At 38.2% G+C, this 13,431-nt stretch overlaps 1 protein-coding gene across 1 annotated transcript in view; it reads left to right on the forward strand.

Annotated features, from left to right (window-relative positions):
• Nucleotides 1–2,903: 2,903 nt before the first annotated feature.
• Nucleotides 2,904–13,431, forward strand: part of SOX30 (SRY-box transcription factor 30) — a 30,560-nt gene continuing 20,032 nt past the window's right edge. Inside the window, exons 1-3 of the mRNA XM_039249457.1 lie at nt 2,904–3,982; nt 5,569–5,808; nt 7,012–7,191. Of these exons, the coding sequence (XP_039105388.1) occupies nt 2,971–3,982; nt 5,569–5,808; nt 7,012–7,191 (1,432 nt within the window). The 5' untranslated portion in view covers nt 2,904–2,970. The remainder of the gene's footprint in view (nt 3,983–5,568; nt 5,809–7,011; nt 7,192–13,431) is intronic.

The following is a 13,431-nucleotide window of genomic DNA, read 5'->3' on the forward strand; positions in this document are numbered from 1 at the left end:
AAGAAATAAGTGAATATCATATCAATATACAACCAACTAGAAATGAAATTTAAAAAATAATTATATTCACAAAAGTATAAAAGTATTTAGGAATAAATTAAACAAAAGAAGTGCAAAACTATAGACTGAAAATTACAAACCAATGTAAAGAAAAATTTAAGACCAAAATAAATGGAGATATGTTCCAAATCTGCAAATTGGAACATATTGTTAAGATATCTATTTTTCTCTGCAAGTGAATTGCAGAGATTCAATACAATTCTTATATAAATATCAACAGGCCTTTGTGTGTGTGTGTGGTGAAAATTGATAAGCTAATGTTAAAATCGATGTGGAAATCCTGGGTCACCTAGGTGACTCAGTCGGTTAAGCGTCCAACTTCAGCTCAGGTCATGATCTCACGGTTTGTGGGTTCGAGCCCTGCGTTGGGCTCTGTGCTGACAGCTAGCTCAAAGCCTGGAGCCTGCTTCAGATTCTGTATCTCCCTCTCTCTCTGACCCTCCCCTGCTCACGCTGTCCCTCTCTCTCTCAAAAATAAATAAAACATTAAAAAATTTTAATTAAAAAAATCCATATGGAAATTCAAATGACCAAAAATAGCTAATATGGTTTTGGAAAAGAACTAAGTTTGAGGACTTATTTGACTTAATTTCAAAATTTCCCATAAAGCTGTAATAATCAAGACAGTATGGCCTAATGCTTCTAAGAAAAAAATGACAGAAAAACCTTTCTAACCTTAGGTTAGGCAAAGATTTCCTAGATATGATCAAAGGCATATTGACAAGTTTGACTCAATCAAAGTTAAAAGCTTTAGTGAAAGACATCATTAAGAATGAAACATGGGGTCCCTGGGTGGCTTAGTCAGTTAAGCATCTGACTTTTGATTTAGGCTCAGGTCATGATCTCACAGTTTTTTAGTTAAAGCCCTGCAGAGCATCCCTTCATAATAATTCTAATACAGTATATGCCTTTTCAACTTCATTTTCTCATGAATGCAGAGTAAAGCCTTCCATATGACATGTGGATCACAACACATTGCATGAAACAGACTTGAGAATCCAACCATTTTTTTTTTTTTTTGAAATTAAGCCAGACATTAGATCTACAGCGTCACTCTCTAATTTGGGGGAAAACATGGTTTTAGCATAAAAATGTGATGTGTTAACATGTATCAGTTTATTACTGATATTTTAAATGAATTAAGAACTAAATATTTTTTAATGTCTTTAGTTTTTATTTATAATATGGCAAATATCGATAGGTAAAACCACAAATACCGATAAATAAAAGCACTTTGGAATCTTCGATCATTTTTGTGGGTGTAAAGGGTTCTGAGATAATAAAGTTTGAGAACCACTGCCCTTGTCTACCTTCAAGATATAAGAACTCCTCTTTGCCACATTTGACAATAGGGGATTAAAGAACTGGGGCAGGTCTTCTTGGAGAGATAACTTGTCTTGGTTGCAAAAATCATCTGCCTCAAGATAAATCTATAGATCTCATTCAGGACATCATTTAGAAATGTAGTAAATGCAATCAGAAATTTTGTTTCCCTGATGGTGAAAATAAACACAATCCTAGTAAAAGGAGAGGCGTGGTCATGGAAAGGACTTGGAGACTGCCTAGCACAAGAGTAAACTCTAAACATAGATAGTAATTACTGTTATTGCTAGATGATGGCAGTCCTTATTTATCTAACAAGTATTTATTGAATGCCTACTCTAAGCCAGGCTATATGGACAGCACTGAGGATTCAATGATGAGCAAAACACTGTCCTCAAGGAGCTTACAGTCAAGGAGTAGAGTCAGTAAATAATAAAATAAATTGTGTTACGAATTGTGGTTAAGAGTTTTAAAAGAAGTAATGGGCATGGTGCATAAAGGATATTTGCCCTGATTTCAAAATCAGATAAGATTTCTCTGAGGAAGTGACAGTTGAGCTAAAATTTGAAAAACGCACAGGGAGGAAGTAATGAGACACAAGAGAGAAACAGCATTGGGGTATTTTCAAAGCCCCTTAAAGTAGAAGGATGAGAGGGCAGTATGGCTGGAACCCACAGAGCCTAAGCCATTTGGGGCTTTACATGCTTTACAAAGACGTTAGAACTTTATCAGGTGGTCAATGGAGAGCCAGGGGAATATTTAGGAGAGTGGGCTGTGACAGGGCTAGATTTGCACTTTTAAAAAGATCTCTGGCAGCTGGATTATAGTGGAACAAGGATGCAAAACGGAGACTAGTTACACAGCAGTATCCAGATGAAAGATGATGGAAGCAAAATAATGGCGGTGGAAACCAAAGAAGTGGATGAATTTGGGATGTATTTTGCAAGTAGGGCCCAAAGAACCTGGCGATTAATTTAAAGTTATTGTACAAATGAGGGGGTTGCAAATCTCCCACCTTTCCCCTTGGCAGTGATCCGAAGCCCCCCACCCCCAGCCCCCTCCGTGATGCAGGGGACTTCGGTGTATTCTGGCAGCGCAGCCCGCAAGTACAAGGCCCGGCTCCCCATCCCGCGTAAGGGACTCACTCGGCTTTATCTCCTGGAGGTCAGCGGCGTGGAACCGCACCGTTCCCTGGGCAACACCATTGTCAGGCTCTCCGGGCGGGGGAGGGGTAACTAAGGACAACGGCCGGAAGAGAACTCCGGAAGAGAGGCAAAGTCAGAGGGGAAAAATGGGCAGCACGTGCCACAGCCCCTGCCCTCGCCGGTGATTCGAGGAATCAGCACGAGGACAGAGAGAAGGACGGGAGGGGCCGGAGAATGCGCCTGTGATTGGAGGGCCGGGGGTAGCGGGACGCTTGTGATTGGGCGAGGCCAAGACGGAGGGCCGCTTTTTGAACCGCGTAGGGTTCTGGGTAGTAAGGGACTTGGAAGGGTCTTAACCGAAAGGGGGAGGGGGAAGGTCGCCAACAAACGGCTGAGCTCACAATCCGGGCTGGGACCGGGCCCGGGCGTCCCCATCCCCCCCATGGAGAGAGCCAGGCCAGAGCCGCCGCCTCAGCCGCGCCAACTGCCTCGGACGACCCCGCCGCGCCCGCTCCGCCCTGCTCCGCCTCAGCTGCCGGTGGAGGGTCCCTCCTTTAGGGCTGCGGCCGCGGACCTCCCTGCGTCGCCGTCCACCCCGTGCGCGGCCGCCATTGCGACCGTGGCCGCGTCGTGTGGGGAGGCCCTGCCGTCGAGTGTACAGCCCGCGGCACGGCGATTGCTGCAGGTCAAGCCGGAACAGGTGTTGCTGCTGCCGCCAGGGCCACCACTGCCTCAGCCCCTGGAGGAAGGCGTCGTTGCCTCCCCCGCGCCAGCGCGCCTGCTGCAGCTTAGGCCCGAGCTGCTGCTGCTGCCACCACAGCCGCCCCCGTCCGACGGCGCCCCCTGCAGACCCGAGCTGCACCAGGTGCAGCCTCGGTCGCTGCACGTCAAGGCCGAGAAGCCGGAGCCAGGGCTTGGCTTGGATCCCTCGGCAGGGACTCGAAGGCCTGTAGAGGCCGGCCCTAGGGCCTCCAGGGAGGCCAAGTTGGAAGGCCCGGGGCCAACCCTCGACTGCCGCCGAGGGGACGAGAAGAAGGGCAAGTTGGAAGCGGAGGAGGTCATGAGGGATGCAGCGAAAGGCGGGGAAGGTAAAAACCTGGTGGCCATCAGAGAAAGCTTCATCAAAACGGAGGAACCCGAGAGACTCCGCGAGGAATGCAGGCTGGGCAGTGAGCCCGCGTCCAATGGCCTGGTCCACGGCAGCAAGGAGGTCATCCTGGCCCAGCCATCCGGTGCCTTTGGGCCACACCAGCAAGACCTCAGGATCCCTTTGACTCTCCACACGGTCCCCCCTGGGGCCCGGATCCAGTTTCAGGGACCTCCACCTTCAGAGCTGATCCGGTTGACCAAGGTCCCCTTGACACCAGTGCCTATTAAAATGCAATCTTTACTGGAGCCTTCTGTAAAAATTGAAACTAAAGATGTCCCGCTCACCGTGCTTCCCTCAGATGCAGGTATTAGACGGCAGGGGAATCTGTTTTTCAAACTTCGTCTATGTTGCCCCATAGCTGACATGTCAGCATTCAGAAGCCTAATCATAAAATAAAATCATGGAACTGATTCATGACAGGGCAAAGTCTGCGCAGGTATCACTTCCGATTGACTTGTACCTATACCAGTAAAATACACTAACATGTTCCAAGATTCCCTAACATTTTTTTAAAAATCTATTTTAAGACCCAGTGAATGATGGGATTTAGAAGTGACTAGTGTTTATACACAAAATAGAAATATTCTCCTAGATATCACAGTTACTTCAGCCCTCAGTTAATGCTACACTTAAACTACCATATTATAGTAGCTTAATGTTTTTACGTGTATCAAGAAGAAAGTTTTAAATGGTGTTTAATGAAAAAACTGGATTTGGAGATGATTTATCTTCTTTAAAAATGAATAGTAAACATTTTTCTAAGAATATAGTACATGATTAAATGTAACACTTTAGTATTCTAAAAGCTAAGGATTTATAGACATATAGGAAATGAAAATACAGTAAAATAAGCTAGAAATTGTTTTCAAAGAAATGACTATAGTTAACAGCAGTAACAGTTACAAACATTTCTATCCATTATTTATGAATTTATAGTTAGAAAATTCTTATTTTAAGACTTAGTTCAGACAATATTATGCCAATCAATGTCACAGAAAATCATGTTAATCATCAGTTCCTATTTTCATTAACTTTTATATTTATTTTATTTTCTTTAATGATCCTTTCTCTCTAGCTCACCCTCTTGCATTTATAAACTTTATTTTCTAAAGGAGGGAAAGGGAGAGCTTTCTTTATAATACTTATTTGTGTGTTTTAAACAATTTTATGTATCAAGTAACTAAAGAGAAACAATATAAGAAGTTTGTACAAAGTTGTTTTTTATGAATTAGGTAAGAGATGTGAATTTAGCCACTTTCTTTTATTGTAATTCCATTTGGTTCTGTGACTCTCAAAAAGTCACTCTTATTATTTTTCTCTCGTTTTTCTCCCAGGATGTAGGATCAGTGTCAATTACCCACCTTGGCAAGAGCTTCTCTTTCATGATGAAATATAGTATTATATTATAAATAGTTTTGCTTGAACGGACACTACAGGGCCATGTAAATGAGTTCCTTTAAACATTTAGGGAACACCTAGCTAATGCTAGGATTATAATCATAAGTCATAGTGCTCATCCCCCAATAATAGAATATTTTTAATGGGAAAGAAACTATATGTAAATTATTGGTAGAGGTATTACTAAAACTCAAAGAAGTAATAAGCCAGCAGTTTACTGTATCTTCAACATTATTACTCTTACAATAACTTCAACAATATTATCCTTTTTGAGGAAAAGAAGAGTCATTCTAAGCTGTAGGTTGAATGCTGAATTCAGGAGTAATGAGGCATTCTGGAATACTGGCATTTCTTTGACTATACTGAAGTGTGTATTTTCTCCAGATATTTAAAAATAAACATAGATGAAGGTGCACTTCACTTTAACATTGTGTGTATATGTGTATATGTGTATGTAGCACATTAATTTAGTTTTTAATTTTTGTCATGTAGGAATACCAGATACTCCCTTCAGTAAGGACAGAAATGGTCATGTGAAGCGACCCATGAATGCATTTATGGTTTGGGCAAGGATTCACCGGCCAGCACTAGCCAAAGCTAACCCAGCAGCCAACAATGCAGAAATCAGAGTCCAGCTCGGGTTAGAATGGAACAAACTTAGCGAAGAACAAAAGAAACCCTATTATGATGAAGCACAAAAGATTAAAGAAAAACACAGAGAGGAATTTCCTGGTAATCCAATGAAATGAACAAAACTTCTTTTTAGTTTCTTTTAAATTTACTGAGGTAAAGATTAGGTTAGGTTGGGATGGAAAGACAAAAATGCATATTTTTTTCTAATACAGTATGTACAGTTAAGAGAACATGGCTTCTATTATAGTAATGATTGAATCGATACTGGGCATAAGTTTTCTTAAATGGAACCAAATAGAGAATCTGGTCTCATATTTGCCAACTAATAACGAACCTGGCAGCATAACAATTTAAGTGTGGTTTTGACTAAATATATAGAAATGAACTTAAGGTAAAACTCCAGAGTTCTAGGCTATAATTTTGCAAATATACTAGAAAATAAAGAATTAAAATCCCAGCAACAGAAGCAAATATGCATCATACACTTAATGAGAATGCAGGGATTGACATCATGTTCCATTTTAATGTTACATAGTTATCAGAATATAGTTGTACCTTCTGAATGATAAACTTATCATCATGATGTAGTTTGAAAGGAATTCTAAAATTTCCCCCAGGTGTTGAGCACATTTAGATTAAGCTTGGGTAAAGGCAAAGTGTATGGCAATATGATCATGCATGATGGGAGTAGGATTATTTTTTTCTAAAATATGAGCAGAAAACTTCTAGGTGTGGGAGAAGGTGCTGGGAGTGATACCCCTGTTATTCAGTGGCTACAAACTGTTATGACTCCACTCTTCTGACGTTGGAAGGAAACTGAGTTGTCTATGGACTTAAGACTGCCAAGTTTAGGAGAGACACTCTTCCAACTAGACATAAAAAATGACTGGTCATTAGTGACCATTGCATTGTAAGGTATAGACAATTATATCTCATAGAAAGTGAGGAAACAGGAGATAAATAAGATCTTACAGGGACATTATTTTGAAGGTAAAGGAAAAGCTTTGGGATTCAAACTTAATGTCTTTAATGTTGATTTTATTATGGAATCAATATGTGTCGTTGGATATAAAACATTTGGCCTCACTCTGAATTGTGGGTTACAACACTGACTACTAGTTAGGAGCTATACAGATATTAAAATGCACAGAAATAGCATAATAAAGCTGGAAAAGGCATGTTAGACAATAACTTATTTTTTTAATTTAGAAGTATTTTGGATTTTTTAGTGTGAAAAGAACTATTTAAAGGCTTAATAGGGCCTCTATGTTCAAATTAAAAATTGCTTATCTTCTTCTATAGGTTGGGTTTATCAGCCTCGTCCAGGGAAGCGAAAACGCTTCCCTTTAAGTGTTTCCAATGTATTTTCTGGGACCACACAGAATATCATCTCTACAAATCCTACAACAATCTACCCTTATCGCTCACCTACCTACTCTGTGGTAATTCCCACCCTACAGAACACCGTCACTCATCCGGCTGGTGAGTTGGTTTTGTTGTAGATTATGAATTTTTTAATAGCTGTGTGAAAATTTTACCTTAAGTTGAAATTTTGTTTCTGTTAGCTTAAGAATTTTTAGAACAACAATATTAAGGGGAAAAAAAAAACAAGAAGAGAGAAAGTAAAAAATTAAGTTGGAGAAGGAAAAATTTCAGTAGACTTCAAAGCACTTGGTTTGCCAGAGTAGCAAATATTCCATGTGTAAAACCTCAGACCTTTTAACCAAATCAGCATTAGCACATAGATTAGCAGATAAGGCAGGAAATGACTGAGGTAATTCAGCAGGAAATAGGAGTGTCTTTGTATTATCACTATAAAAGAATGCCTTGTTAATGGGAGATAGAGCATCCTGTTCTGAAATTAAGTAATGATGACTGATCTGTTAAGACTGTTCTCTTGTTGCTCTAGAAAAGTAGTGGAAGTAGCTACTTTCTACCAAATATCTGGTTCTTTACAGTGTCTTTCCCTAAATGTCTCCTCTATTATCAATTCTTATAACATTCCTGTCTGTTGCTTTTAAGAACCCAAAGTTGAGAATCTATTACCTTGATAACTTGTTATAGGGTTGTCCATCATGGATTTGTTCTTCCAGTACCTATTTTAACAATCTCTTAGGCAGAGCTTTATATATTCACTTCTTACTGCTACTTGTCCTAAAACTACTGCTGTTTCTAGTTTCCACCTGCTCAGATCATTCTGGTAATACAGCCACCCCTATGTGCTAAGGAGTTTAGATATGTTAAAAATTGAGTTTTTAAAATATTACACATTTTCAGTATTCCCCCACCCCCACCCCCCACCCATGTGTCATTGTAGCAATTGATAGCAACAAAGCCACATTCAAGATGCCTGGGCTCAAGAGAAAGATGCAGAAAGCTGATTCTATCGCCTTATTCTCTTCCAGCAGAGTCAGGCACTTTCACACTTCATTATTTGGTAGTATCTCCTCTAATTTCAGCCTAGGCTTAATTAAGCCCTTGTTGACTTATTTTATTTTGTCTGCTATGTTATTTATGATTTGTGCTTTCAGAATCTGTATTTCTTCTCTTTATCTTCTTTCCAAGACCTCTCTTCCATCTGCTTCTATACACAGTTAAATACTGTATGAGGCCATTTGTATATATATCTAATATTTTTGCAGTCCTGACTTTGAGTTTCTGTATAATTCTTAGGTGAATGCCACCTAAGATCTAGTTATATTAATTTTACCAATTAGGATTAGAACATCCTCTGAACTTGACATTATACCACTGTAATCTATATGTTCTTAACCAATCTGCTATGAAAATAAATTAGGGTTCAGAAATCTTATGGTTTTCTTCAGTAGGTGAAGGGATTTATTGAGTCTCTCTAGTCTTGTTTCAGTTGCCTTTTATACTGTAATGACTATTCCACTGATTCCACTGGGATTCTTCTATAAAAGTGAAGAGTCCCTTAGTATTGACTTTGAGGTCCCTGAGATGTGACTCCTTCCATTTTTTTTTTGATTGCTTAATTTTTATTTGTACTTATATACTTGGGCTTTTTTGTTTCATACATTTGGACAAACTTTTCATTTTTAAAAGATTTCTTTCCCTTTTGATCGGTTCTCTGTTCTCTTTAATTTGGTCAGTTAACCAATAACTTTCTGATTTTGGAAGCACATTTTTTACTTCTAGGTTTTTATCATTTTCATATAAAATCATTTAAATAAAATTTAAAATCATTTTTAAATGAGCGCTTCATTTTAGTTATTGCTATTAGCTTTCTTCCCCCTAGGCAATATCTGTACTTCCAAAAATCAACCCAAGAATGGACTTTTTTGGTCTTTTTCTTATTGTTGTTAGGATCTTAAATTTAAGTATGTTGTGATCACTACTGCGTAATATTTCATATACAGAATTGATGCACCTTCTAATAGTCTTTATCCATTATTTGGTTCTCAGTCAAGCTTATTTCATTTTACTATGTATTCTACTAAACTTATTTGTTCTGAGAAGTAATTATTTGTTATGTACTGGATCATCCTAGTACATTTTTGTCTCATTAAGTCAATCTATTTGAAATCTAGCAATGTAATTTGGTATTCTACCTTGTTTGGATGAACATTTCCATCTCAGATGTTTCTCAATCTATAGTGTATTCTACTGCCATATTTTCATGCCTGCCTACCTGTCCCCCACTGCCTAATATTTGTTAAGTACCAGTTATAGATCAAATTCTTTGCTTGGGATAGAATATAAAAGTATCTTTACAATCTTTTACCAAAGAGTTTATATAAAGTCGTTCTAGAAAGTATAGATAAAAATACAACCAATTTTACTCTTTCTTTTATAGAATCTGTAGTACCTTGTCTGGTATCATTTCTATGACCAATGCATTATGTTCACTCCACCTTTCACATTTACTGCCACATTCCTAGCTCTTCTCCTATTTCTGGTTTCCAAAAATGACTACAGCATGATAGTCCAGGATTCTTTTTAGGTATCTTTCTTTTATCAAATACCTTTTATTCCAGTTATGCCAGCATTTTCATTTTATATTAAGTGTCAAGTTTGTTTATTTTAACGTCTTCTAGGATTCTAGTAGAAATTATATTTATTTTTTAGTGTTTATTTATTTTGGGGAGAGAGAGTATGAGCAGGAGAGGGGCAGAGAGAACAGAAGAGAGAGAGAATTCCAAGCAGGCTCTGAGCTGTTAGTCCAGAGTCCGGTGCAAGGCTCAATTCCACCAACCATGAGATCATGACCTGAGTCAAAATTAAGAGTTGGATGGTTAACCAACTGAGCCGCCCAGGTACCCCAGAAATTATATTTATTTTAGCCTGGGTTTCCAGTGTCATTTTATACATATATGACTTTTCTGGTTACTTATTTTGTTCTCTACATTTTATTTCTCAAGTCTGAAATTGGTTTGCCTTATTATATCTTCACTCAGCTGACATCTTTAACTCTTCTGAGTTCATACTTTTTGTGTAAAGTTTTAGTTTAAAAAGTTTACTACTCTTTCAGTTGTTTGGGAGTAGACATATGGTGCCTTTTTGGTTTATCCACATCTTTTTACTGAAACAATCCCCAAAAAACCCTCCATTGTTCTGATACTATTGTAATCCAAAAAAAAGCTTTTATCGCTCTAACTTAAGATCCATTCCAGCAAAGTATTATGTCCATGAAAAACACAAATCTGGCTCAGAAATTACATGAAAAGTGATGTAGCTCTATATTGTAGGTTTTCTTGAGAGAGTAGGAAAGGAGGAATTACATGGTTCAACATATAGTAAGTCTCTTGGGGCTCCTCATTACTGTTGTCTCTCTCCAAAGTCCCAATTTTTTTTTTTTTTAAATCAGTTGCCTAACTGTCCCAATGCTTCATTTCCCATCTCTGTCTCTATGTCCCTGCCTGTTACTCTATTTCTCTCTCCTCTCTTTCTCTCTCTGCCTCTTTTTCTCTTTACTCAGCCACATGCTAGCCCTTCTCTCCTTACTATCTCTATATAGCTGTTTCTTGTAGAGAAAATTGGGCTGTCCTCAGTTTCTGTCATTCCTTACTCCATCACTGTTTATCCCAGTCACATGGCAAAATCCTGGTTGCACTCGTTGTCCAGTCAGCACAGGCAGTGGGTTCTTCCTTTTTTGGAGAGGTGGTAAGAGATTGTTGAAAATTAATAACTATTTTTTGTTTCTGTTACACTGTACTATAGGACTAGAATTCTGCTCTTTAGCTCATGTAATGATTAGATAATGCAAGCTGCTTTAACAAGCACCTAAACATAATGGTTTAAACAGGATTATAGTTTATTTTTATCCATTCAAAGTCTAAAATAGGTATTTCTAGTACTGTCTTTGAAGGAGTGACTCATAGACACAGAAATTATATTCTTCTTTTGCTCTGTGGCACTGCCGTCTTTAATATGTGGCATCCAAGACCAGCTAAACTCGTGTGCATGAACCTGCAGAAAGGGAAGGAGCATGGAGGATAATGCATGAAAGTTTTTCATGGACCAGTCTTAGAAGTGGTGCATATTTCTTCTACCTTCCACTGGGTTGCCCTTGGCCAAATGGCAATTCCTAACTGCAAGAGAGGCTGGGAAAGATAATCTAGCTATGTGCTAGAAGAACAGAAAACAAGTGACTGGCTAGTCTTTTACATACTTTATCTAAAGCTTGAAACATTGGAGCTCTACCCTTCTTACAAGTCTTCCCTATTCACTGACAATTTGATGCAGATGATGCAGATTTTAACTTCCTGCTTAACAACGGGAATTTTGACATTTAGGACATCTTCATTATACTACAGTGTAACTATGCATCTATTTTCTTTCTTTTTAAATATTTTTAATGAAAATTTCTGAGAGAGAGAGAGAGAGAGAGAGAACAGGGGAGGGTCAGAGAGAGAGGGAGACACAGAATCTGAAGCAGGCTCCAGGCTCTGAGCTAGCTGTCAGCACAGAGCCCGATACAGGGCTCGAACCCACGAACTGTGAGATCATGACCTGAGCCAAAATTGGATGCTTAACCGACTGAGCCACCCTGGCGCCCCACATCTATTTTCTTTTTAACCTCAGACCAAAACAGTGCCTGGCAAATGTTACTTGCTTAGTGAATATTGAATTAAAGCAATGCATGACTTATCATCTCATGCCTCATATCTCTTTTTTATAGAAATACTGTTGGTAAAAAAGAACATTTCATATCAGCTAAAAGATGAGTCCCTTCCTTCTTCAGTAACTGAAATAATATTAGTTGGTTCTTTCCTTTGCCTAGGAAGATCCTTCTTCTTTACTGTGGACCAAGAGCTTCTTATACTAGCTATGGGGAAAAGAAACCTGTGTCAGAGGTAGATTTTAGAAGCAGATGTCTTGAGTGCAGTGATAATTTAATTAATAAACTTTTGTGAGATTTTACAAGTTAGCCTGGTGTCACAGTTGTTTAGAGAAGGGAGTTCTCTTTATACTAGATCAGTGGTAGAAGTGCTATCAGTTATAAGCTTACTTGTTAGTTTTTTTCATCCAGTCATATCTTTCTTAACTATTATTAACCATGTTCTGTGTCAAATACTGGGATGCAAACATGAATGAAACTGTTCGTTCTCTCAAGCTTCCAGTTTTGTGATTGAGGTAAGGGTAGCAGACAGGCAAATAACAAAGAAAAAAAATATTTTGCGATAAGTTATAGATTTACATGTTCTGAGGGAACATGGAAGAGGGAAATTACTTTATGCTTGATCAATGAGGAAAGTCCTAAGGCCTGTGTCTCACAGATGGGAGGGTACATAACCCTATCAACTAAGAATCAGGACTGGTTTCATTTACACCCTGCTCCTATATTATCTGTACTTCACTGGATTAAGGGCCACCTTTGAAACCAATATATCCCTTAATTCTCTACCTGGAGTTTTAAGAATATTATATGCCTTGTCTGGAGAGAAAAAAGAAAGGCAAGGCCTTATCTGGGCAAGGCTAAGAGAAGATCCCATTCCTCTCAGCCCCTCACAGAGATATTTCTAACCATAGAGTCTGTTCTTGGACTGAATCTTATATATTAACAGAAATCTAACTGCACTGGAATAAATCAGATCTTGAGTCTATTGCTGTGGCTTCTCTTTCTTTGGAAAAGTTTAGTTAAGTTTAGGCTAAATGCATCATTTGAATAACTCAGCAACTCAATTAGTAGACCTTTTCTGTTCAAGAACATGATTGTTTCATCTACCTTTAAAAATCCAGTCATGTCCATCATGCTTTGCTTTGCAATAATACTCCTTCCATATCTGTCACAAACTGTTGATCCTGTGGCAAGTCTTCTTTTCACTTGGGAATTTCCTCCTGTATTCACATTGAATGCAATAAAGCAAATTAATTTTGCAGATTGTTTATTTTTTAATTAAAGTTATATAAAATTTTCAATTAAAACTATAAATTTTTTCAATTAAAAGTATATAATATTATAATTTCATTTAGTATAGATAAATATATGATATAGTAAAGAAATGATGCATACCACTACCCATAGTCAATTAATATTTATAATAAAGTTAACAGATTAGACAATAGAAAATTCAAATGGTACTGATAGATATAAAATGAAAGTCTGCTTTTTTTTTCTGTCCCACTGCCCTGTCCCTTTTCCCAGATGATTGTTCCTTAAAAGTAACCATATTATTAGTTTCATATTATTTTTTAAAGAAAGATTTATATATACATATTAGCATCTGTGTATATTTGTCTTTCACTCAATAACTCAAT

The sequence above is a fragment of the Hyaena hyaena genome, unplaced genomic scaffold (assembly GCF_003009895.1).
Source record: "Hyaena hyaena isolate Hyena2069 unplaced genomic scaffold, ASM300989v1 scaffold_336, whole genome shotgun sequence".
NCBI classification, from domain to species: Eukaryota; Metazoa; Chordata; class Mammalia; order Carnivora; family Hyaenidae; genus Hyaena; species Hyaena hyaena.